This window comes from Cataglyphis hispanica, chromosome 18, assembly GCF_021464435.1.
Source record: "Cataglyphis hispanica isolate Lineage 1 chromosome 18, ULB_Chis1_1.0, whole genome shotgun sequence".
Taxonomy (NCBI): domain Eukaryota; kingdom Metazoa; phylum Arthropoda; class Insecta; order Hymenoptera; family Formicidae; genus Cataglyphis; species Cataglyphis hispanica.
In genome coordinates this window covers 5041416-5066927 of record NC_065971.1, presented here as the reverse complement: position 1 = coordinate 5066927, position 25512 = coordinate 5041416, and the positions used below count along the sequence as shown (strand labels likewise).

The 25512-nt window shown below is 37.4% G+C and overlaps 2 protein-coding genes across 2 annotated transcripts in view; one reads left to right on the top strand and one right to left on the bottom strand.

Moving 5' to 3' along the window:
- Nucleotides 1-11572: 11572 nt before the first annotated feature.
- Nucleotides 11573-14681, bottom strand: LOC126856432 (uncharacterized). The gene is made up of 3 exons (XM_050604901.1): nt 14563-14681; nt 12492-14177; nt 11573-12387 (listed from the first exon to the last, which is right to left on the bottom strand). The coding sequence occupies exons 1-2, from the start codon at nt 14679-14681 to the stop codon at nt 13055-13057; spliced, it is 1242 nt and encodes a 413-aa protein (XP_050460858.1). The 3' UTR covers nt 11573-12387; nt 12492-13054.
- Nucleotides 14169-25512, top strand: part of LOC126856244 (uncharacterized) — a 36174-nt gene continuing 24830 nt past the window's right edge. Inside the window, exons 1-2 of the mRNA XM_050604586.1 lie at nt 14169-17297; nt 21715-21849. Of these exons, the coding sequence (XP_050460543.1) occupies nt 16206-17297; nt 21715-21849 (1227 nt within the window). The 5' untranslated portion in view covers nt 14169-16205. The remainder of the gene's footprint in view (nt 17298-21714; nt 21850-25512) is intronic.

Here is a 25512-nt window from a genome sequence, read left to right as displayed (position 1 = left end):
AAAGCACTAGATAATATGAATTTTATCTTTTTGAGTAACTTCCGCGTCGGTTTGTCGCATCCGCGGCACATCACCGCACTTCATTTCACACGCTCGATAGCTTTTTGATAGTTGATTGGCACCGCCTGCCGTCTATGGCCTTAATCGACCGATTTCCAACGACAAAACCTTTCTCTTCTGCACCATTTGTACGATTTACTATTGCGCTTCGGGCCGCGCAATTATCGCCAGCCATCCCTGAAAATCGTTTGGTCCTGTCCACACACACACAAGAGCGATGTAATTGTTGAAGACTCCATTTCCCTGACAAATTGGTGCCCGCGAGAAATAAAGACGCGTTGCCAGTTACCAATTGTTTAATTAAAATTTACGTACGTATTTTAGTCACGTACATGATGAATGTAACAAATTCGTGTTTTTGATTTTTTTATATCGTCTCTTTATAAATATGATATTTAATTATTCAGTTTCTAATATTGACTATCAAATTTTTCTTCCCTTGCCTACACGATGCATCGTTTCATTTCATTTCATTCACTCGAGTCTTTTGAGTGCTGCTTCTAACATTGCCTGCAAATTATGGTTCTAATCGATCTGTTTGATACAAATTTTTCTTTTCGCAACATTCGTTTGATCCACTCTTAATTCTTATATGCGGTAAAGAGAATAAATATTTCTTTGATATTTCATGGCGATAACTCTCTTGTTCACTTTAATCATATCTTTATCTTGCAAATCTCCATAACTGAAACTTACGCAAGTAACATAAAGATGATGGCAGGATTTTCACAGACGCGAATATGAACTTTTCTGCTGGCTTGGCGAAAATTTCGTCCATCATTCGAGCTTCCTAGCGATCTTGGGCGGATACATTCCGTGCCGGTAATCTCGATGCATCGCTGCATTTCACTGCACATATCTCATGCGATAGTCTTTTGATAGCGGGCCCTGCAGTCTATGGCCTTAATCGAGCAATTCCAAACGACCCACCTGAAAGCCCTCCTTCCTCTCTTCCCTTTCTCCGTTTATGCGACCAGCACATGTTGCACTTTAGTCGGCCCTGTTGCAACGCGACTGTATTCGGCTTCTCCGTTCGACAAATCTGATCTTCGCGATCGATGCGATATTATCTTTATGCCAGTGATTATAGTATTTGTGCCGAAAAGAGAGCAGTATGCCGAGATCTGTCGGCGGATTCGCAAGTCACGCGGCTTAATGTCTCGCAGAGAGATATATCCCAACGTCATCTTCATCGGTCACGTAAATAAAAGCGACGGAAAAAAATGCATGAATCTGACGTAATTCATTGTACAGACTACTATATTCTAGAGGAGCGGACTAATTAGATGATGCTGGTTGTAATGAGAAGTCCTCTGCCGCTCGCGAAAATCGTTCTTACGTGACCGCGTACGCAAATTGCCGCGAATTGACGGAGGAAAATTGTCCCAATGCCAACTGATATTGTTACGGAAGCAATTCGAATCTAAATGTGAATCCGTATTGCGAAAGCATGAGAAAAAAAATTCTGTTTACCACTAGAATTTTTTATTAAAAAAAAAATTTATTTTGAAAATCTATTGAAAATTTACAATTTTTCTATTACAATTATTTTTTTCTAATTAGACTGATGGATAATTAGTATTTTTTTAAGTTTGATATCAAGAGCGTAATGTGTCCATAAAATGAATACGTCTCAGATTTCTAGAAAGATATACAAAAAAAAATTATATATATATATATATACATATATATATATATATATGATATCTCTCGTGACCTTATTCATATCGAGAGAGATACAGTATTTTTTTATCTTTTTCTTTTCTTAATCTTGTCCTCTTTAAGATACATTATCTATCTTAATCAATCTTGAATGTCTTCATTTTAATAATTTCTAAACCCGGAAAAATGTAGACTCTTTCACGAATTTTTGTCCATGAACGAACGATAAATGTCGCGATCTAGATCGCACGATTTCGATCATCTTTCCATTCTTAATTAAATTATCGACATTTACTATATATTACATTTATTATATCACATGGAAGAGTACTCCCCCCCATCTTATCCATATGTAGATAGAGTATCCCCTTCAATCTTATCCATGCAATGCCTTAACAATATTGGCGTCTACGATGATCTACGATGAAGCCATGAGATAGAATTATTTCAGGAAAGATCGAAGATCGTACAACGCTTTTTCATTTTTATCGGGACAAGGGGGGAGGTCTGCATTGCGACACTGCCTCTCCTGCTTTTTTTGGAGCCCGGCCGGCATCGCCGTTTATCTGATTTCAACACGATGATCTATACGCCATAACTCCGACTACTTCGCTCCCTCGGGGGCTGATGGATCATCCATTGAAGAGAGTGGGGTCGGAGCGAGAGGTTGCGCGGATCGAAATCGAGCAATCTAGATCTAGCGTGTAAATCGTTGTCTGGAAAGCGATCTTGTGTAGATGTGTAAAAAAAAAAAAACAAGATACACACAAAACGGACAGAGATTGTCTTTTCTCGGGAAATAAAATCAATCTTTGTTCAGTTTTGAAAAAAGAATGAAGAATCTTCTGATTGAAAAAAAAATATTTTTGAATATCTTCTTTAAAAAGAAAAATGATGCATACAAGAGAAAAATTTATATTAATTTTTTAGCGATTTATAATTTTTCGAACAATGTTTTTCAAAAAATTAGAAATTGATGAAAAAGAACAATTTAGTAAAGAGAAATTATAAATATATATATCACATCAATTTTAAGATTGATTCTAGTCTTTGTTTACCACTTAATATATTATTATCGCATATGTGAAACTAATTATTTTTTTTTTAAATATTGCAAAGATAAATAAAAAGAAAAAATGTTTCTTCAAATATAATATGAAATATAATATTTTAATATTTATTATGTTATTTTATAATTTAATTTAAAATTAATTCAATACTTGTATCAAGTTTTAAATTAAATTGTAAAATAACAATTAAATTAAATTGACAGTATCTTTCTTGAATAAATTGACAAGTTTTTAGGAATTACTATTAAAAGTTTTCCAAGAGAAATTAGTTTATCATTTATCAAAATCTGATCAATCATTAAGCTCGAAATTACGATAAAGCTATCGAGAAATCCATCCACGTAAATATCTCAATTTATATATTTATAGTTGTGTGCCAAGGTTTTCTGGTCGATATCAGAGAACCAAAGCCATTAAATTCTCTCAACGCACTAGCGCGCTCGACGCGGCAAAATGAAACGTCGACCTTGGCTAGCTGCGCTTAACAAGGATTTTGTATCCTAGACATTGATGATGTTGTCCAAGGGTCGGAAAACTCAGACATGTACTTCGCAGTGGGAGAAAACGAGGCTCGTGGCGATGTGCACGTAACCTACTGCGACATACATATAGTTATCACGCTATACAATTTGTCTCCGACAACTGCATGTATGTTTTGATATATCGATGAGATCTTTCTTTCTGTCATATTTTCTTTAGACTTTTTGCTCAACGCATATTTAAAAATTATTATTGATATAATATATCAAGCTTTTTCTCTCTATTATTTTTATTTTACATAAATGACATTTAAAAATTCCATATGCTAATTGTTATATTGTTAATTTATTATTGACATTTGCACGTTTATATATTTATAAGTTTGTAATATATATTTATCTCTCTTTTCTATGTTAATCAATATTTTTTTTACATGTAATTTCTGTTGATTGCTTGTGCGGTATTTATCATTTTGAAAACGCTTTTTGTATTCGGGAGGCGTTTGTTTGGTGACACTTTGTTTAATTCGCCGTCGTGTGCACACTCGTACATGCATCGCCGCTCGTACACCCGGCATCAGGTCGGTCGATTAAACTAAAATTAACCCGTTTGCGCGAGCGAGTTGTCTCTTTCGGAGCCCATTCGTGCGTTTACGTTGACGCGTCCTTAAGCGCCCTAAAGCTCTTCCATAAGATCTCTATTCTGTTCTTTATTTGGAAATGCATAAAACATACATTTATTCTTTAAATAATTGTAATTAATTTTAGTAACATTGTAAGTTAATTAAAATTTTAAATTATCAGAAATTCTCAACAAAACATTTCTTTACAATATTAATTTTGACACTATATTTCGTTTTTCATAGTCTACTGTCTACTTGATTCAGAATGATTCCGATCCAAATCTATTCTTTTGGTCATAAATGCATAATTTTATAATCATCTCAAGACATTTGTTTCGATATCCAACATCTAGCGCTTATTCGAGAATGCATTCTTTTTAGAATATTGAGAGATCGAGATTAATAATCAAGTCTGGACTTAATTTTGGCCTCCGATATCCATTGATAACTGCATATCTTTACAGTATTCGAAGTATTCTTTACGAATCTATCTCTGCTCCCGTGCTTTTTTTTTTTTTTGAATATTCCTGTCTTGAACGAGATTAATGACTAATTGAACTCTTGATTTAATACATTTTCTTGTCCTTTGCGAACGCGCATTCTATTAGAATAATTAGTACTTTGCATTTTATTTTTATTGTCTATTCATAAGTTTTTTTTCTTTCACCGTTATCTTATCATTAATTTTTTTATTTTCTTTTATAATTTCTTATATAACTGAATGTTTGTTTGACTTTAACAGAATGATGTTTAAATGATACTTGAATGATTATATTATGATATGATATGATTGCGTAAAAGTAATATATTTAAAAACTACATGCACGATGTATATTTAAAAATCTCACTCTATATATTACATTTTAAATGACTTTTTTAATCAAATAAAATTCTTTGTGTAATAAACTGCTGAATGACACAACTTTTTTTTTATTAAGCAATTTGAAGAGAAATTTTTATCAAAAATACACTTTGCATGTAGTATATTTCCTAGACGAACCACCTTACATATTTATGCAATCTCTTAGTATTTCAAATTTTCATATTTTAAAAGCTGTGCTCATTAACCAGATAATTTATTATATCATGAGTAAGTTAATGAATTCTGATCGGTTTATATGACACGAATTTAATTGTTGTAAATACAAATGCGATTATCATTTTGCCCGACCGCGTTGCATCGATCGATGTACTTCATCTTGGACTGTATATATTTTATTTAACTTAATCCCCCCAGTCGTCGTATTCTTTAATTCACCGATATTTGAAATTTTTAATTGAGAAGTTTAATTTCAAATTTTGTAATAAAAAGTAATTTTATTACGATCATCAAACAGCAACATTTAGCGCGTCATAAGAATAAGAATCAATAAGAGTTTATTATTCACTCTATTTGAAACTAAATGCGGACAAATCTTATGATTTTTTTTTTTTAATTTAAAAATTTGCATTCAAGTTTTAAATATGGTGACATTTAACGTTAAACGCGTGTTGAAAATACAGGCGATTGTTACGTTTTTCGACGACGAATATCGGCGAACGCGCTTGGCGGGAAGGTGAGGCATCAAGTATATGGACGCACGCACGATTTTCTTCATCGTAATTTCCGTTGCAATTAGCCTACGGCCGCGTTTCGGGGAATGCCGGGATGCACGCGACGGAGCTGCATTGATTCGCAGGTACAGGGGCAGCGCAGCGGAGGTGCGCTCGGGGCGCGGAGGTCATGGGTAATGGAGTGCACCGTCACGTTGCTATGGGAAATTCGGGATTCCCCGGGTAAGGGTCGAGGTAGCGAGAGGATAGCTGGTCGCGATATTGAAAGGCTGCTGCCTCGGATAATCGCTCTTTATGCTTTATGCTCCATTGTTTCGTCCGACCGTTCGATGGCTATGACAGATTAATTAGAGTCGAGAGCCAAATCGCTTGTGAATAAATTAAAAATGAATTAAGTAAAAATTATATAAAACAAGTGTGAGAAAAATTATATTTTATAATTTTTTTAATTTAAACAAAAAAAACAAAAGGATAAGCAGTCTTTATTTATCTTTTTAATTAGGAATGGAGATGAGAAAATTACTTGTTAAATAAATTGATAATTTGATATTTAATTATTTAAATGACTTTTATATATTGTATAAGAAATGGATTTAATGAATTGAATTTATTGATATAATCTTGATTTATTTATTTGAATTAACTCTTTCTTCTATCTGTTCAATAAAATGCAAATATCAAGCCTGTAATGGAGAATAAAATGGCTAGGCAAAATTTTAAGAAGGTTACAAAAACAGAAATCGTTCCTTTGAGTCAGTAGATTTGTCGTCAACGGCGATTAAATGCCTAACTATCAGTATTCAAAGCGTCCGCAGTTCGATGAGTTATGTAATGTCGCGTCATTGTAATGCAACGCGTTTACAACTTTTTGCTCGACTTCTCTTGCGCACGATTTTGCGACATGATAATCCATTGGAGTGCGATCATCTTGCTGACGTTAATCCTTTCTAAAGAGCTTAGCGATTGATTGTCAGAAGGTGTAACATTCGTGCGCGATTAAGATAAAAGATAATATGAATATCAATCACTTTTCGAATCGCGTGTGTTCTTCCATGATTAAACAGGGTATTTTTGCCATATCAGAGGATAAAGATTCTAGACGTTTTATAGACGTGTTTGTTTATTAATTAGATAATAATATAATATAAATTATACGAAAGTTGTTTTTTAATTATTTTAAACTTATTGCTAGTGCGATTAAAAATAGAAAAGTTATATTCGTATTTTACTAACGGTTCAAACAAATCATATAAAAAAAATAAAAATTTTGAATTTGTTATCAATAATTGTTCAAATTTAAAAGATATATAGTTCTACGTGAGTTCTAAAAAGAGTTCTGCCTTTTAAAAAAATATTCATTAAAATAAAATAAACACCAGCAACTCTCCTATCTGTAGATATCGCGGTAAGATACCGATCAATTTTCGAGAGTTCTATTTATTATGAAATAGTTCTCGTATAGTTTTGGGCATGTACATTGCTCTTCCAAAGAGTTCAGTCGATTAAAATAATGAGAATATTTTTTAAACAATTATTTTATCCGAAAATCTCATATTTTCTAGTATAAAGGTGATATGCTCTCCATGCGCAGAGGCTCATATTGAACAAAAAAAAAAAAGTTAAATATTGAAGATGTAAAAATACTGACGTACTGTTTATAAATATCAACAAAAACATGTCAGTAAAACGAGATCAGTGCTTAATATCCATTAAAAAAAAATGTCTAAATATTATCAATTTGTATAATAACAATTCCTAAATATCATATACAGAATATAAAATATGGGATATATGGAACTATAACATACATATACATATTATGTATATATTTCCATATATATTCCATATTTTATATATTTTAAATAAAAGTAGCGGTCACATTCGCATAACACGGACACGATGCGATGCGGCTTCCGTCGATCATTAAATGCAACGAAACGTGCAGCACTGACGCGGCCGGCCGCGCCCGTATAATACGGAGCGAACGGCTCCTTTTTGCTCCATTTTATCCGCTTGATACTTTCGTACCGCACGCATCACGTGCACGTGCAACCAGCGCTACAATCTCGCCACGAAAACAAGTGCTCTCCCTTGTTATTTATCTCAGTCAGGACAGCGAAGTATCTAACCCTTTAGGGCCTTTTGGATATTTTAAGTTCAACAAACAAGTACATGAGAGAAAAATAATGTTTTTTTTTTTATATCTTGTTAATTTCTCTGATCGATAGCTCGAAATGAATACAATTGAGATTAAGGATACTGTAAATATCGTTACGCATGTATTTTGATCGGATTTGGATTTTGACATTTTATCGAAAAACATTTATAGAGCCTACAGCTATCGGTATGGTATATAGAATAGCGCTTTAAATCCTATCTTGAGATTTTTGATGACAGAATAATTATCTGCCACGCGAAAGTATTACATAATAATTTCTTAAAATCTATTGTGCATTCATGATACGCAAAGTTTGAAACTAGTCATGCTGTCTTTATCGATAAAGGAAGGAAGTTATTTATTAACTCTTTTGACTTTTCAATTCTAAATCGCACATACATTTGCTTTTATCTTGGGTGAAAATTTAACGAGCGCGATGCAATGTGCTCGGCTGATTGATCTTGGATTATGCGAACATGCGATCGATGGCCCGTTCGCTGCTCGAGAATTCGCATCACGTTCCGTGGAATCTGCGATCGCCTGCGAATCAGCGCCGTAAATTCGCGAGTAAACACCCGCCGCAGGCACCTCCGGGACCTCCAATTTTTGTCGTGTTTTTTCAGCTGCCTGTTTGGACTTTGTATAGTTGGACATTATCGAGTGCAATTCCGTGCCTCCGTTATATCTAGTTGTCCGCGAAAATGTCGCGAAACGTGTCTCGCACCGCCTTTTGCCATCCGCACCCGATGACAGTATGACGTACAACGAACGCGGTAATTGTTAGCACAAAGAAAAATGTTAAGAGAAAGCGTTAATTGCGTTTACGTTTTATTTAGCGGTTCAGCGAATATTGTGTTAGATTAAAAAAATTTTTGTTCATCACTGTGTGCATGTATGTTTGAATAATTCATGGATAACATTTTAAAGATACACATTGAATTGTTTTCTTAAAATATACAAAAATATAGTCTTTATATAATTAAGATAATAAAATGTTGAAGGAGTCTGAAATCTGAAATAATTCAAAATATTTATTTTATTAATTGTAATTAAAATGCTTAATTTTTAAAAACGTTGATTGAGCGTAAATATAATATTTATAAAAATTTTATAATCTTTATTTATATTTAAGATACTTTTACACAAACATTTTGTGCTTTACGTAAAATTATATTAAAGAGATTTTAAATAATCTAGGAATATATCAGTTAAAAAGTATTCACACATACATGTGTATAATACATCTTTACATATAATGAAAGTATCCTTCAATCTTTCACGTTGCTTGTTTGACATCTCGTTATTATGATAATTTTTTCTGCACACAAATTGTATTATAGAGGCTTGAATGATCTCAAGATAGAAAGATTTCAATAATCTCTGATCTCTGTGTATTCTCGCGATGATCGAGAGGGCGGCGGGTCCTCGAGAGCGTTCCTCGCACAATCACGACAATCGATCCGCCGAATTTCAATAAAGGGCACCGGGTCTTCGCTGGGCGAAGGGACGGCTCGGCTGTGCGGCGAGAGCGGCCCTGTGACCTTGAACAGGACGTGCTTGTCACGGTGCGCAGGCGCGTCCGTCCGCAGGGTTCGATCATCCTTCATCGCCGGGAACCCTTTGCCGCCACCGGCTGGCTTGGAAAGTCGCTTTTCACTTTCACGTCCCTTTCCCTGTCCCTTCCTCCGCTTGCTTGCGTCGTCCCACGCAGTGCACTTTTACGATAAGAGCGAGAATATCAGGTCCGCTCGTAAAAGAATCTTGTATGGCAGACCGAGGGAGCGCAATTGAGAATATATGCTTAGCGTGAAAAAAAACAAGCGAAAAAAATGCACACGATCGCGGGCGAAAGCTGTCGACGTTAACGCTCAATCGAGTATGCAGGCCAGATCAAAGGCCCTTTCGTGCTCCCTTTGACGGCATCCTTGAAATTCGGGCTTAAATTGCCTCGTTAGCTAGTCATCGTCTTCTTCCGCTCAACTGGCCGGAAAATCTAAACTTTCGGATAATTCGAAATTATTTATTGGACATTTTATCAATGTTTTTACAAGTGAGAGAACATAGTTTTACAAGTGATAAAACGCTGAGTTTTATCGTTTTTTGTTTTTTTTTTATATTTAATTTGTATATAGTATTATATTTTTTATTTATAAGTAAACTTATTTTATTATAATATGCACATAATTCTAAGAATATAGATATTCTTGAACAAAATAATTTTGAACGCCATTGAGAAAAAGAGAGAATAAATATTTCTTGCACATACCAACATACCTTACACATTGCATTTATTTCGATCACGAGTAGTAATTCTATAAATTATTTTTTTTTTTTTTTTTTCATTATTTATGAAATGTATTTAACAAAGATGATATCTAAAGATAAGGATTCAAGCTAAGTAAACTAATTAATCAAAAGCATTGTGATGAAACTGAAATTCTGTCTGACACAAATGAATTTCACGCAAAGTTTTCAACGCTGCGAACAGAGAGCAGCGAATCGATGTACGCAATAGAATTAACGTATAATTTTCTCGTTATGCGCCATGGTCGTATTGTCTATTTATTAGTGATCTTTATATATGCGAGCTGGTCTCTCGAGTCACGACAAATGCTCCCGATGAGTGTTCGGTCTTTTATCGCAGCTGGTCTTATTGTTAGATAAGAGTGAGCTCCAATTGACAAACTACGATTCGTAATTCTTCATTAACCGTTCGAATCATATTGTACATTAGGCAATCGTTTGAAGTATCAGGCCAGATAAAAGCGGATAATGTGTATCTTCTAAAAAGAGACGTAAGTTTTATAAAACATAATGTTCTACCGACACACACATGTGTATTATTCTATATCTTAATAAAATAAATTTTGCAACATAATTTTTCATAATTTTTCTTACAAATTATTATTATTATTATTAATGTCGCTATTTCTCATAAGTGATATTATAAACAATGTAGCTTAAAGAAATCCTTTACAACGACAAAATTTTAATTGTAAATTTAATTGGAACAATTTTTGTATCTTACTCCGTATGTGCAAGATATAACGTATTTAGACATGAAAACATTTTTTTCGCGCGGTAGAGATATCTGTCGGTTTTTTTTTAATAAATTTTGAAGCAGAACTTATCCGCTTTTGTTTCTAGAATTTATTTGTTTTTATATTTATTATTAATGACGCCTGGATGTGATTGAGCATTATCAACCTCCGCCAGGTATGCATGCCATATTAACTATAAAATTCATGTCAACGCTCGCTCTCGTTGCCCGATCAATATCCGTTACGAAGCGGTTTTCTCATGCGCGCCCGCTGCCGTTTCGTTAAATAATTCGAGAAAGAAATGATGCTACGATTTTAAAAATTTGCAAATGAAGGAGAAATATAATTTGCATCGTCGAAGCATGTACAAAATTATCGCGAAGAAGGACTTAATCTCATTGTCACGAAAAAGAGACACAAAATTAATTGCAATTTCGAAAATGGATAATTGACAGTTTTGTGAAAAAATCGATAAGGAAATATATAAGGAGAATGCGGAATATTTTAAATTATCATTGAAGATGTGAATATGAAAATTCTTCAGACCGAAAAAAATGTTTATTTGCGATCGACTCTATAGAAGAAAATGTTCACCGTCGAGGAATATGGAAATGATGTTAATTTGTTTGTTCCACTTTTTTTATAAGAATATTATAAAAAAAGGAAGTTATGATCTAGCCGAAAAACTGAGCGTAAAAACAAAGAAGCTGGAACACGTCAACTTATTATATTTATTGACATTCCAGCTGAATGTGTGACAAGACAAGTTCGACTTCGAAATTGCTCCAGTTTTTCCAGAACAGTATCTTCGGCTCTGATTTTTCTAGAGAAATTGGCCACAGGGTTAAAGACCTTCGAAGCATGCAAATTCGCAATGGACTTCTGTTTAGAATACGACCGCGCATGCATCTCAAGCACAACGAGCTCGCATAATCAAGCATTTTATTTTCAACATTCCAGAACCGATTTTACTGACTTTTTACAGTAGTTTAATCGGATAGGATGGCAAAAAGATCATTGTGCTTTTGAAATCATCGTTATCAGCACGTAAAGAGAAAATCTCGAAATATCTCAAAAAGTTACATATAACGATTAAATTGTAGCAAGAGATTATTTTCATCCATCTCATTTTCATTGTTTCAAGGATTAATCGATTAATTCGATCTTTAATCTTCAAGTTATTTAATCAGATGCAAACAGGAATTTTTTTGAGAAACTAAAGCAAATTTATGTCATTCACGCAAAAGTTAATTCGCCGATTGCTGAATACCAGAATCGTTTAAAAGACCGCGACGATCCGATAGAAAAGGATGAAGAAAGCTCCCAGAAGTTATTACAGATTTCGAAGTGGATAATTGCGGATAATATTCTCGATTGAGCTCAGTCGATTCGCTTCGTTGCCTAGGAATGTTCGGCAGGAAATTTCCATTCCAACGATTCGATCGAACTGTAAAGTACGGCTCGCGGGGCCCTGGCATCATTCTGATACGAGTCTGCCATCGTAAAGGCCACGGGAAGAGCCGACAAGTATCGGAGATGGCCGAAGAGTTACGCCGAGCTACGAGCTACCCTCGGCAGCAGCTCACGACTGGCTATGGCTATTGACCGAGCTTGGCAGACCGGCCGGTCAGCTGTGCGCCTCGCCGGCGGTGTGATATTCTCCTACGCGGTCAGGAAGAAGCCGTCCACGTAAACGAGACGGTGTGTCGTCGGCGTCGGTGAGAATCAGTGACGAAGAACCTGAAACAAGCGAACACGTCTGTCCGTCCAGTCAGATTGAGGTGGAGTCAGCGAGAGGAGAATCTACCAGGAGAAGAGTAGTGGTGCTCGAAGATCACTCTTACTTTGAATAGATAGACGATTGCGTCGATGCGATCTCTGGATGTAGCTGCACGCTCTCGCTATACATCGACAAATCAAATCGGGAGTAAAGAGAGAAGGACTGCCTGATCTCTCATCGTCGTCGCCAGTACGAGTGAAAGCCCAAAACGTACGAGCCAGTCGCTACACACCGCCACGAAACATATAAAGACAGTCGGAGTAGGAGAGTGAACCAGACGAAGCGCGCACAGAGGGAAAAAGAGGGAGAGAAACATCGAGGAGAAAAAAAAGAGAGAAGGAGAGGATTCTTGGCCCACGGACAACACTCGATATGTAAAAACTAACCGGTGCACGGCCAGAACGTCGAGACGATTCCGCGAGATAACGAGAGAGCGGCAACGAGTGATTCGGAGAGACAGAGAGAGAGAGAGAGAGAGAGAAACGGTAGAAGGGGATGGTGGAAGAGAGAGAGAGAGGGACATAAAAAGAGAAAGATCGAGTGTGGGAGAGACGCGAAGTAAAATAGAGAGAGAGAGAGAGAAATAGATAGATGTCGTGTACCTATGTGCGACGAGTGACGTATGTGCTATCGCTGTGTGGGTAGGTGTGCGCGCATGTTACAGAGACAGACTGCCGGTTGCAAAAAAAAGTGCAGTGCTCCGTAGACTTTACCATACCGAAGAAGAACTGCGTGCGTTGCGTGCGTGCGTGTGTGCGTGCGTGCGTGCGTGGGTGCGTGCGAACGTACGTGAGTGACGTACGTGCGTGCGTGCCGTCCATCCGTGCCGTCCGTGCGTGTATACGTGCCTCTCTTTCTCTCTCTCTCTCTCTCTCTCTCCCTCCCTCTTTGTATATGTATGCGCGCAAGAGTGCGTGCGCCGCCTTCGCAATCGCAGAGAGACAGACAGACCGACCGGCGAATTTTTGGCCGTGTATCTGCGAGCGAGGACGGACGAGAGAATCGCGACCAATCGACTGATCGATTCTTCTCTCTCTCTTTTTCACGACTTGCATGGTGAATCCGGTACGAGAGGTGGAGCGAACGGAAGCGGACGAAACACTTGGAAGAGCAGCTGACTCGATTTCGTAGAGTCGAGCGCGAGAACAAAAGGAGACGGAAACAAGAAAGAGATAGTAGGATTATCGTTGAGCGGAGGAATAAGAGGGTGGACGTCGCGGCGTCGACGTCGAGAGGATACGTGGACGGTTTTACCGGGAGGAAACAATCGCGATTCGTTGACAGAGAGAAGACGAGGTAATAGGATCGTCCGCCACCAAGGTCTACCTTGCCGGTCGAGAAAGAGAGAGAGAGAGAGAGAGAGAGGGGGAGAAGGGGGAGGGAGGAAAGGAGACAGAGAGAGGAAGAGACGAGAAAAAGAGTGAGTGAGCGAATGAACCTGGTACACACGTACTCCGACTGTAACTTTGCCGTTGACTCGCGGTCGGTAAAAGCATCGGGACGACGGTGGCGGTGATCCAACGAGACACTAGCTCGTTCACGAACGAGCGCGGCGGTTGGCAGTCGCGGCTTTCTGGTGGACGTGATAAGGACGAACGGTGCGATCCGGCGAGCAAAGCGGTCGACCGGTGTGAGAACGAGTTGTGTGGCAGAAAGAAAGAAACGAAGAATCAAACTGCGATATCCCCGGCGAAGAGGAACATAGGATTTTGTGGAGAATTTGATATTACATCCGGTGCTACATTGTGTGCTATGATCTTGTTATAGGACCTAGAGAATCGAAAGAAATTTCAGAGAGAGAACAAGAGAAGGAAGTGAAGAAATAAAGAAGAACCGAAATCCGTGTGACGAAGAAAGCCACGGAGGAAAAAGGACGGAGTTCTTTCGGGAAGGAATTTCGATATTAGGTGGATTTAATCATGGTCGATATCGTGTTGAAGGCAAGAGGAAGCCAACAGGAAGAAAGGAAACAGCCGAGTGTCCTTGATGGGTCATCCGGCGCTACGTGATCAAGCTGTATCGTGACCGACATTAGCTACTCACATCGGGGGAGATTAGAGGCGATCTACGTTTTACTCGCTCCGTTCGACAGGCAACGCGACAAAGCGGCGGGACGAAGCGAAGAGAGGATTTACTTGCTGATCAACGCAGAGCCGGGCGATAAGCAGAGCTCGGCCGTCTCGAGTTGACTTGAACCGCTGACTCGGCGGACACGGGAGTTGGCTGTTTTAACGCTATTAGTGTGCGCGATCATTTCAATTATCCGCGAATAATTTTCACGTTTGCGCACAACGATCGTGTCAAATAATCGTCCGCTGTTTTATTCGGTCGCTATCCTCACATTACATGATGCATCGATTTCCTTAACGGAAACGAGGACGAGACTCGCCGATCACTCTTCACGTGTACACTGTCGACGATTCTCTGAGAAGATAACCAAAATCCTGGATCCTAACGAGTGAACAGTAATGGAACTAGGATTTTTTGAAAATCAAAGAGATCGAGCACGCCGTCGATTCGCTTGGAGTCTTGATCGCTTGATCCGCCAATTCTAATCGCTACGAGGATAATCCGGCGGTATCATTTTGATTCGTCCAGGACGATTTCCAGGATAATACCGAACGATTTTCTTCCTTCGACATCATCCGGAATTTAACACCCGATCGCGCTCTCGACAAGCCACGAAGATCATCACTCGCGCGGGGCTACGCTTGAAAATCGCTCGGTGTCGTTGCTTGACAAAACCGGTTTCGTTCGGCTCGGCGAGTCTCGGCGTTTATACAAAGGTCGTGTGTGAGAGCGCGCTGAGCGCGCGACCACGAGAGTGGTAGGAGTGAGATTTATGGAAAACGAATTTACACGAGGTCACACCTACGGGAGCGGCTATCTATCTCTCTTTCTCCTTTTTTGTATCTTTGTCTTTCTTACTCGTCCATCTCCTTTTATCTTCCTCTCTCTCTCTCTCTCTCTCTCTTTTCTTTCCTTTTTTCCTTTGTTCATTTATCATTTTATCCGCACGTTATCTCTGTTAATAATTACGGAATCTGTACGATCATAGCGAAGATCATCGGTCAACGTTGAAGAATCGAAATCACGATCGATGAGAATATTGCTCCGATATTAATCCGGATAAATATGCCATATTTGCATCGGCCTTGAAGAATTTCTTCGCGTCGCCGTGCGAAGTATTAACGGCGGACAAAGATAATGAAGTGTTCGATGATACAAAATCCAGGAGATTTGATAAAAGGATGAGCTAACAAAAGTGAAGATACTCAGGTCTTTAGAATATCTAAAATCAGAATTAACTTATTAGGAAATTTATGATAAAAAGAATTTTATGCCGTCAAACCGTATTCTACAATTGATACGAGAAGTTAGCTAGTAAAATAAATTTTTGATTGCACATAGGCAACGTGAAATCAATTGATTAATTATAACGAAACAAACTCAAACATTTCTGGAAAGAGAGGAAACGTAAAACATACTTGAACATTTATGTGATCAGTGCATTACATTTAATCATCAGTAAAACGTGTGTTGAAGATCCAAGTGTTTTCGACGTTTTCAAGTGCCGCAATCGATCGAGTGCGTAACCACTGAATAGAGAATCTCGAAAACTTGGAAAGATGTCAAGGGTCCTGGGTAGCCCGCGGAAGGAGCAGGACTCCTGGTCGCCTGGGTCGAATAGTAGCGCGTTGTTAATTGCGAGAACGTCGACATCGTCGAGAAAAACTTAGCCGTCTTGTCGCTCGCTTGATGATCGGCTACGGTGACGATGAAACGTGTGACGAGCGCATCCGTTGCGGCCGCCACGGCCGCCGCGACGCAGGTGCATCATCAGGCCAGGGTCCAGGAGTTGTTTGCTCCCGGGCCAATGTTGCCGGCGACAACGACGACGAACATGGCTATGTACGTCGGCGACTGCTGCGTTGACGAGCACGATAAGCAACTTACGATACCCTCCTGGCTTGAGCCAAAGGGCTCGCCGAAGATCAGCCCTGGAACGAACGACGAGAACAAGGCTAAATCTTCGGCGATGTCGCGACTATTAGCCGTCGATTCTGACAACTACATGCTGCGCAAAGGCGCCGCGGTGGCGACAACACCGGTGACCCACGGTGCCGTGGCGCCGTCATCCACCGCCTCCTCGTCGTCGCAGTCATCGTCGTCGTTGAACGGTTCTACGAGTGTACAACTGCAACGGCAGATGCAGAGTCTCGCCACCGCACCGTCGATTCTGGCAACGTACAGCAACAGCGGCGACCACGTCAATGTCAACGTCGGTCAGCTGTACGATGTCACGCGTACGACGTCAAGATCGACGGCGACATACACGTCGCCCAAATGGTACGCCGCTGGTAATAGTAACCAGGTGACGAGACAGCATCGAGAGGGAACAGTGGCGGCAGCGCAGTTCGAGGAACAATCTCTGCAGCAACAGCAGTTGCAGCTGCAATCGCGTACGACGACGACGCGCGGCGACGCGACGACGTCGACGGAGGGTGTCGAGAGCGAGCTCGGTTTTGCAAAGTCCGTGTGCGCGAGATTGGTGTCCTTTCATCGGTACATGTGTTGGTGCAGCGCGCAGTCTGCCGTGGCCGATGTCGTCGATGCGAACTCGATCGGCGATCGCGCGAAGGGTGGCAAGAGCGCGGCTATCCCGTACGAAGGGTTAGCCGCGAGACGAACGGTGCGCGACGATAGTTGTAGTAATAGTAGTCTATGCTGCTGCATGTGCGGTTCTGTATGTCCCGCAGAGTGCCACGCGTGCTTCCACATCGTGTGTTCGGACTACAGCGGCCAGCACCTGTGCCAATGGAGTACCAAGGGTCACGCGCTACCTGGCCAGGTTCACGACAAGGACAAGGTCAGTAAACGCTCAATGCCTTCTCGTTACATTACGAACGACGTATGCATTCGAATTAGTCATACTCGAGTCGAGTCTCCGCGTTAAGTATTTTCTACAAGAATCTTTGGTTAATCTTTTTTGTTTTTTATCACTTAGTAAAACGAATGTCGTTATGATACGTTGCAATTTGAATCGCGTCACTGGAGAAGCATTCTTTTTTTTCACATTTTTAAAAATGCAGATTTGTGAAAATTTTTAATTTGAAAAATTTATATTATATTAGCGATAGATATTTTTACTATATCCAGCATTTTTTTTACAATGTAAAATCGATCAACAGTTATCTCTCTTACAATTTACATCTTTTCTATACAAGAATTTGACATGACCGAATTATCTTTCGCGCATGTACTATCACAGTTTAGCGTGGAACAAAAGCGTGCAGAATGCTCAAGGCGAAATCACAATATTCAACGCTAAAACTTCAGGCATTGAAACAAAAAATTTTTTACCTATATCGAGATACTTGCGCGCAAAAAAAAATATCGAGAGCAAAAAAAGTAATATTTCCGATACGTACATAATAAAGATTAATGTTTAATTATATTTCATAGAAGCATTAGTAAATGCAGAAAATTTTCATGCGCTATCATGTATGCAAAATTTGTAACGCACGAAATATTTTCATCGTGAAAAAATTTTATATTTTCTTGAAATTTTTTTTCGCGCGATCAATACTTAATTCTTTAATCTTTCTTTAAACAATTACATTACTTTATTATTTTTATGGCATTTTCAAGTTTTTTTTCCATTTATTAAAATAATTGATGGCTCAAACAATCTGCTGAGCATTAAACTAAATTAACAATTTTTTTTATTTATTCTACACCGTCTCGATATAGAGAAGAAGTTAACTGTTTCAATTTCGAATGAACTCTGTTTAGGTATGAGATTTACATAGTGTTGCCGCTATTTACGAAAGTCTATCCTCAGGCGCGAATTTTACATAAACATGCGAGCGGCGTTTCGTTATCAGGGCGAGACTTGCCCAAGGCTCGATGGAGTAACGATCGAATTTCGATGGCGCTCGGCATAAAATTGAAGCGAAAAAAAAAAGCAAAAAAATCCAACATTTTACCCTTTTTTATGAAAGGTGCAAATACGCTCAAGCTAAAGCGCATGAAATATCAGCTAAAATTATTTTAATTTGTTCAAATTAAAATTATTTTTATGAGCTAAAATAAAGATTATTTATAATTAACACAATAGAATGATAATATTGAAAAAATATGATATTATACAATATTGATTTTTTGCAAAAATATAAATTGAATAAAATTATAAAATAATGCACATTTAATAATTTTTTTTTTATATAAATCATAGAATATAAATAATTACGTTTTATTATTCTACTAAACAGAATGAAAATTGATAAGTGAAAGTTATGATTAAATCAATCATTTAAACGTGAAAAATGCCATATACACATACAAAGATGAATTGTTTCTTTTAAATTTTTTTAATCACCGCAATTGAAGAAAACTAAAATAATCTTTCGCAGCGATACAGAACTATATGTGTGTGTGTGTCACAGATGACTGAACAGATTAAGTTAGTCTGGCATTTACATTTAATCGTAGCATAAAAATAGGAGACGATGCCAGGAACGGAATAATATATTCGCGCAGATTTCAGATATTATCAATTTAATGAGTATAAGATCAAAAATCATTTTTTGTTTATCTAAACTTATTAAGATTATAACGCGATTTTAGATAAATATAACGCGGATATTATTGATTATTACAAAATTTTTTCGAAGAAAGGCTCTGATAAAATCATTCTTATTCACTAGTCATTCTATCGCGATAGAATTTCCGTCGCAGAGATGATAACTTCCGCGAAATAAGTTCCCCATAGCGGGCGTCTCCCAGACTGATGACGGATCGGGTGGCAAAAATTCGCAACGTCTGCGATCCATGGGATATAGCGCGAGAAAGAAATAATCTCGGCGCGGGTTAACCGAGCGTGTGGTCGATCAAGCGGACGTGCAAATGTACACGCGTTGCTGGTTGGCGTGAATTATTCGGATGAGAACGACGAATGACGCCTTATCTCGGCCTCTCGCGGCTGTCGTCACGATCGCAGACTTGGGGAAGTTACATTTTTCTCTTTTTCGCGCTTTTCCTTTTTTTTCTTTTTTTTTTTTTGTTCTTACGCTTCTGCTTTATCGGGCCCGCGTCATTGCTCGATAACGGCAGCCGGCGACACATGGAGACGTCTCTTCGTATCGCATCGCGCGCTCCCCTCTCGCCGCGCTCCCCACGATCGCAATTCATCGATTTATCTAATCGCGAACTTGGCCGGTCGTGTGATGCGTTCAATCGCACCGTTCGCTCGAATCTCCGTATCTCGAGAAAATCGGGAGATTCCTCTCGCGTGCGCGCGAGCGCACCTCTTGGCTCTTACGTAATCTTCGGCGATCGACACCAGATAATAACAGCACTTATCTAGAGAGAGAATAGAGTTGTTCGGAAAAGAAAAAAAAAATAATAAAAAACGTTTCCTTCTTTTTATCTCTTTTTTACAAGCCTATGTATATAATAGTAAACGTCAAACACGTGTAAGTACTATATTATACACGGGTACATTAAATAATCATTAAATGGAAATCATAATTATTGATCATAAGAGATTAGTATGACGATGGAAATAATGTTACAATTGTATAATATATAATAGTATTATATGTGTGTCTGGCTTTTATTACCGTCGAGAGCTTAATTGCTCATCGATATTGGTGGTATTTGAATTTTCTATTTGATTAAAATTTGGACAAGGATTTCGAATTAATCAACTGATATATTTTTTTTATTTATTTTTAATTTATTCTTAATTCGAATGAATAGAGTGAACGATGAATGAGAGAATAAAATAAATTTTTAACCTATTGTGTTGTTTATAGAAAAAAAGCTCTCTGATTGAGGATAAATTAAATTTGAAAAACGTTCAGAAGAAACTGCAACACGATATTGTTACTGAAGCAATTTAATTTTCACCTAAATGATCATATAATGATGAGAAGAAATACGATTATAGATGTGTTTTTTCTGGAGCGCGTTATAGAGATAGCTTGTATCATAATCAAATTGTAATATTGTATATATATATATGCTAAAGCAAATATAAAAGATTCAATTAAATTTAAAAAAAAAATGACATGTTTATTGCAGAGATAATTACAAGAATCGTAAAATTTGCTAAAATGCCTTATATATAAAAAAACATTGTAATCGAATCTTAATTATGATAATATATAGTTATAATAATATAATATACAGTTGCTAATAACAAAATTATTCGAAAGTTGTTTCATAATCGTGAAGCATTATTATAAGTCAGATTATTCATAAATATATTAGAATTTATTTATTAAAAATGTACAATAATAATATTAAAAATAATAACTCAAATTACTAAGTTAATCTGATACATTGCTTTTTATTAGTGAGAAAAAAAATTAGACATCTGAAATTAGATGTCTAAATTATTCCGACTTTCACTCTCCTAATTCAACTAATTAGCGATTACTTGAATTTGCTACATGAATCGTTCTGTAAAACGGTTCTGAGGTATCATGGATTTAGAAAGGAATTAACATCACGATTGCCAGAACACTTAAGTTTCGATGGATCGTGGCGAAGCCGGAAAATTGCCACACGTCCTCATTTGAAAATCTCGAGGATAATAAGCGTGCATATATTGACTGGCGGACGGTGCGCTCCGGCTCATTATCCGCTTCCGCTTGCAAAGAATCGATTAATCATACGCGTTAAAGACGACATTACACGATTCACTGTTGATATTCTTCTCGAACAATTCTTTATTCATTATCAAAAATAGAGAGATTTTAATGTTTATTTTATAATAATTATTTTAAAAAAGGAACAAATAAATAATGATATTTCATTCACGACATAATCCCAAATAGATTTTATCTTAACACAATATCAATCTGAGGAAAAATTACGAAGATATTCGATGTTGGAAATTTGATAAATATAATTTTTCTTGGTGGAAAAAATTAATTCCGCGTTTATGCAAGATTATGAAATAAGATAGCTTACGTACACTTTTTTATGTAACCGTAATTTTTTTCTCTCATTAGAAGAAATTATTGCGTTATCCTATTTGTCTAAAAACCTCAGATTGCACTACTTTGATTTGATTCATCTTTTTACAATTCGCGCAATTTAGCCGGGATGATGGCCACTAGCACAAGCTATGTAAATTCGCCTCGTGTGTGTGTGTGTGAGCGCGTGCGCTCGCGCGCGCGATCTTCATGCGCAAGTGGACTTGGCTCGATAGTCCTCGCTGATTCTCGTGCCATCGATGTCTACCTACAATCTACGTCTCGTTTCTCTGTTCACAGCCCGTCAGTGAGTGGACATCATTAAACGTAGTTGAATGGATGTCAGCCCTAAATCTGTACCGCTATGCGGACGTGTTCAAGTCGAAGGACATCAAAGGCAGCGATCTGCTTCATCTGGATCGGGAGAAGCTCATGGTAAGCCGATCATTTTAATTAGATATTAACATATCGTCTGTACATCTTGGGATTAAAGTAACCAATATCATTCCGGCTTGGAAAAGTCGCTTCGAACGGAAGAATGTCGAATGTGGGGCCGCTTCATGAGATCGCTGTCGATATTGGATTATTATATTAATCGAGATAAATTTTATTCTGTTAGAATAACACTTTACTTTTTGCTTTTATTCTAATAATGGCAAGCAGATTATAATAATTTATTTTAATGAATAGTCAGATACTTAAGTAGAGTAAGGTATATACATATAGTAGAGTCATTATGATATGTACTCTACCCTATTTACTTCGGTACAAGATTAATGCATCGATATGGGGCATATAGAGGTAGCGAAAGATGCGATATATAAAGCAGCTAAAAATAAATTACAATTAGAAATCATGAATTAAAGAACAACTAGAAAACTGGTATTACAATTCCAGTGAAGGCTGAGCAGGATTATTTTTATTTTCTAACGCGTTTGCTACTCGCGTCTGAATGCAAAAGAACTGGTGACAGGGGAACCGATTCCAGCGTAACTTTATATTAATCTTGAAACACAGTTTCTTACTTAATGAACGATAGTGCAATGTCCTCGTTTGCGCGCGAGCTTACCGCAGCTCATCGCCAGCAGTTAATTACAGTATTATGGAATTTTTCTCGAATTTACCGACAGCTTTCAGAAGATGCACCGGCCGGCGGTTTCGCTAATGATAGCCTATCATTTTCTTCTCAATCGACTAATTAATCCCGTCCCATTAATCGGCCGCGGTTTAAAGAAATGCGACTGTTAGATGCTTATTAAAAGTAATTAACAGTAAGAATTAACGTGCCGTATCGAATCGATTGCTGCGCGAAGAAACGATCACAGGAAAGATTGTTTATTTATGTTTATTTAACTTATAACCAAGCGGAGAGATATGTACAATATCTGTTGGACGAAATTGTTCAGCGAATCAAAATACACTCTAGAGAGTCTGGAATGGATCACCGACGTATACGCACGTGATGACGATGCTGTTGACCGGCTTGCACGAACTCTACTCGGGTTTGGTGAGTCGTTCCTCAGTGTCATTCGTCATTTAACGATTTCAATTTGGAATTTAGATTATAGCAATCAGTATTGCGCAGGTTAAAGTTTTCAATTCGAAATTAATTTTTATATTTTATTATCAATGCTGAAGATGGAAAAAAACGATCCGAAACGTACATTTTTATTTATATTTATTATTGAAATTTAAAAAATTGACGATTAATAATTGCGCGCCTTGTCTCCAATTATTTATCAGCTTCCCCACTTGAAGAATGCGTTCTAGTCTGTCTGATTTTTTACGATACATATTAATGATGCATGAAACACACACTCTTACGAAGTAGACTGACCAAAACGTGCAAATTAAGGTTCTTTATGTTTCTGGATCCCGTTTGATTAAAATTTAATTCTGCGACAATCGTCAGCAGTTTGTTATGTGCTGTATCTCTAATTTTAGAAAATGCGCACAGATTTAAATTCTTCAGGTTTAAATTCGATATATTGCTGACGCGTTTTCTCAAACTTTAACATTGTATATTTTGACCAGCTATCTGCCTCATGACCGCTAAAGTCTCACTTATTTATTCAGTATCAAACTCGTTAATTATTAAATGAAAGAAGAGTATATCTGAAAATGCATACATTTCATTTTTATTCCGAAATTTTACATTCCAGAAATAAATAAATCATTTTCTTTCGATCCGTTTAAAAAGAGCATAAAATTTTGCGCAATATAACTTATTTTTGGTGACTTTTATATTATTTAGATTTCTATAAATATATTAGAAAGTATTTTCACACTTACGCGGTATTCCAATAAAAAATATTTTATAACACGTAACTTGGAATTTCGAAATAAAACAATAGACTTAAACATCAAAACATTTTTATTATATACTGTGAGAGAAAATTTTTCGATATTTCTTCCTCTGAATCATTAGTCTGATTAGTCAGTCCCTTGCTCTTTCGCTCGTTTCGGATCGTGACCGAAGTCGGAATCGCGCAAACGAAAATTCTTCGGCTAGTGCTCGAGAGAGATGATGACCTCGAGAGAGCTGAGAGTATCCGGACGACGTTTTCCTTGGCCCGTTGACCTTGTAATTGCCCTGTAGCGCCACACAGTCGAGTCTTTATCGAATCTCCCTCCCTCTATAGATCTCTCTCTTTCATTCGTTCAGCGTTGATTTTTTTTTTTTTATCATCGTGTACGAAGCGATTTGGAGCTTTCGACTTGATGATTCTCTTCTTGTAGCGCGAAAAGTCGTATTTGATTTATCTTCGTAGCGTTATATACTTATTAAAATCTAACACAAGAGATAAATCGCTGAGGGCATTACAGTGTACAGATTCGAGGCATTAGAAAAATATAATAAAATAGAAAAATATAATAAAAATTTCGACAATAATGCTCACAAATTGGGCATTAGTAGGCATTGGTGTATACGATTTTGGTCAGCAATTTACCCCTTGGTTTAACACGTAAAATCGACAAGAGACATATATGACGGGTGGGAGCTGGATTTAATCATTTTTATCGGCGCAGCGTGTCACTTCCTATAATGTACTTATTGCACTCTTCCTTTCTTTTTTAATGTCTTCTTCTTTTTAATAGCCGCGATTCGAGGAGAGGTCTTTATTAAGGTGTTGAAGATTGGTAGTCGATACAATTTTTGAACATATGTCGCGATCCTATTACCACACGTCTACTTTAATGCAATGCAATCGCGGCGCTTTCTGTATATCGCTATCAGTGCGAAACATTGCGGTAGAATTACTGCGTAGTGCATGAAAATGTAAAATGTATAATTCACCGCGCCGCGGAATATCGCGATAATGTTCTTTATAACTCCACGCGGTTTTGGTGTTTCAACACATAGGTAACGATACATTTATTATCATGCAGGCTATTATTATTCTGCATCGAAAAATTTAGCGACGTTTTTTAAACGTCGCTAAAGATTCCTCAAATCCTTCTGTATTAAAAAATGCTTGTGTAGATAAGCAAATATTATAAACGAAAGCTTATCTCTCCTAACATAATCGTAGGAATTTTTTATATAAAATATGTATATATCGAGCACATGCAAAGAGTTTGAAAAAAAAAAATATTTTTAACCTTTAGAGGATAAGATACGAAATATACATCTTGCGATTGATAACGTTGAAACAATATTAGATAAATGTTGCGGTCTCGAAAGTGTAGGCAGAGATCACTAGCGCGCAACGTAAAACGAAATGCTACAAAATATATCGTGAAGACAGTTTCATCGTATGTACAAGACATAACTTTTTTTCATATCTGGTTTTTTTTTTTCCTTAATGATCCCGCCATGTGCATGCTAAAATGCTAAATAAACGTTATTGCAATGAAAACGCACACATATCATCGAGATATAAAATGCAACGCTACAAAACAGAGAATAAAGATGCTTTTTCTCGCATTACAAGACACGATATTTTATATCCAATGACCAGAGAATTCGCTTATATTAAACTGACGCAATAGTGTAGATAAAACTATTGCGTCCGTATGCAAATGTCAAATGTTTCTTTTATTACATTTTCTGCTCGTAGATATTATTATAATGTAAATATCTCAGATAAATTTGCA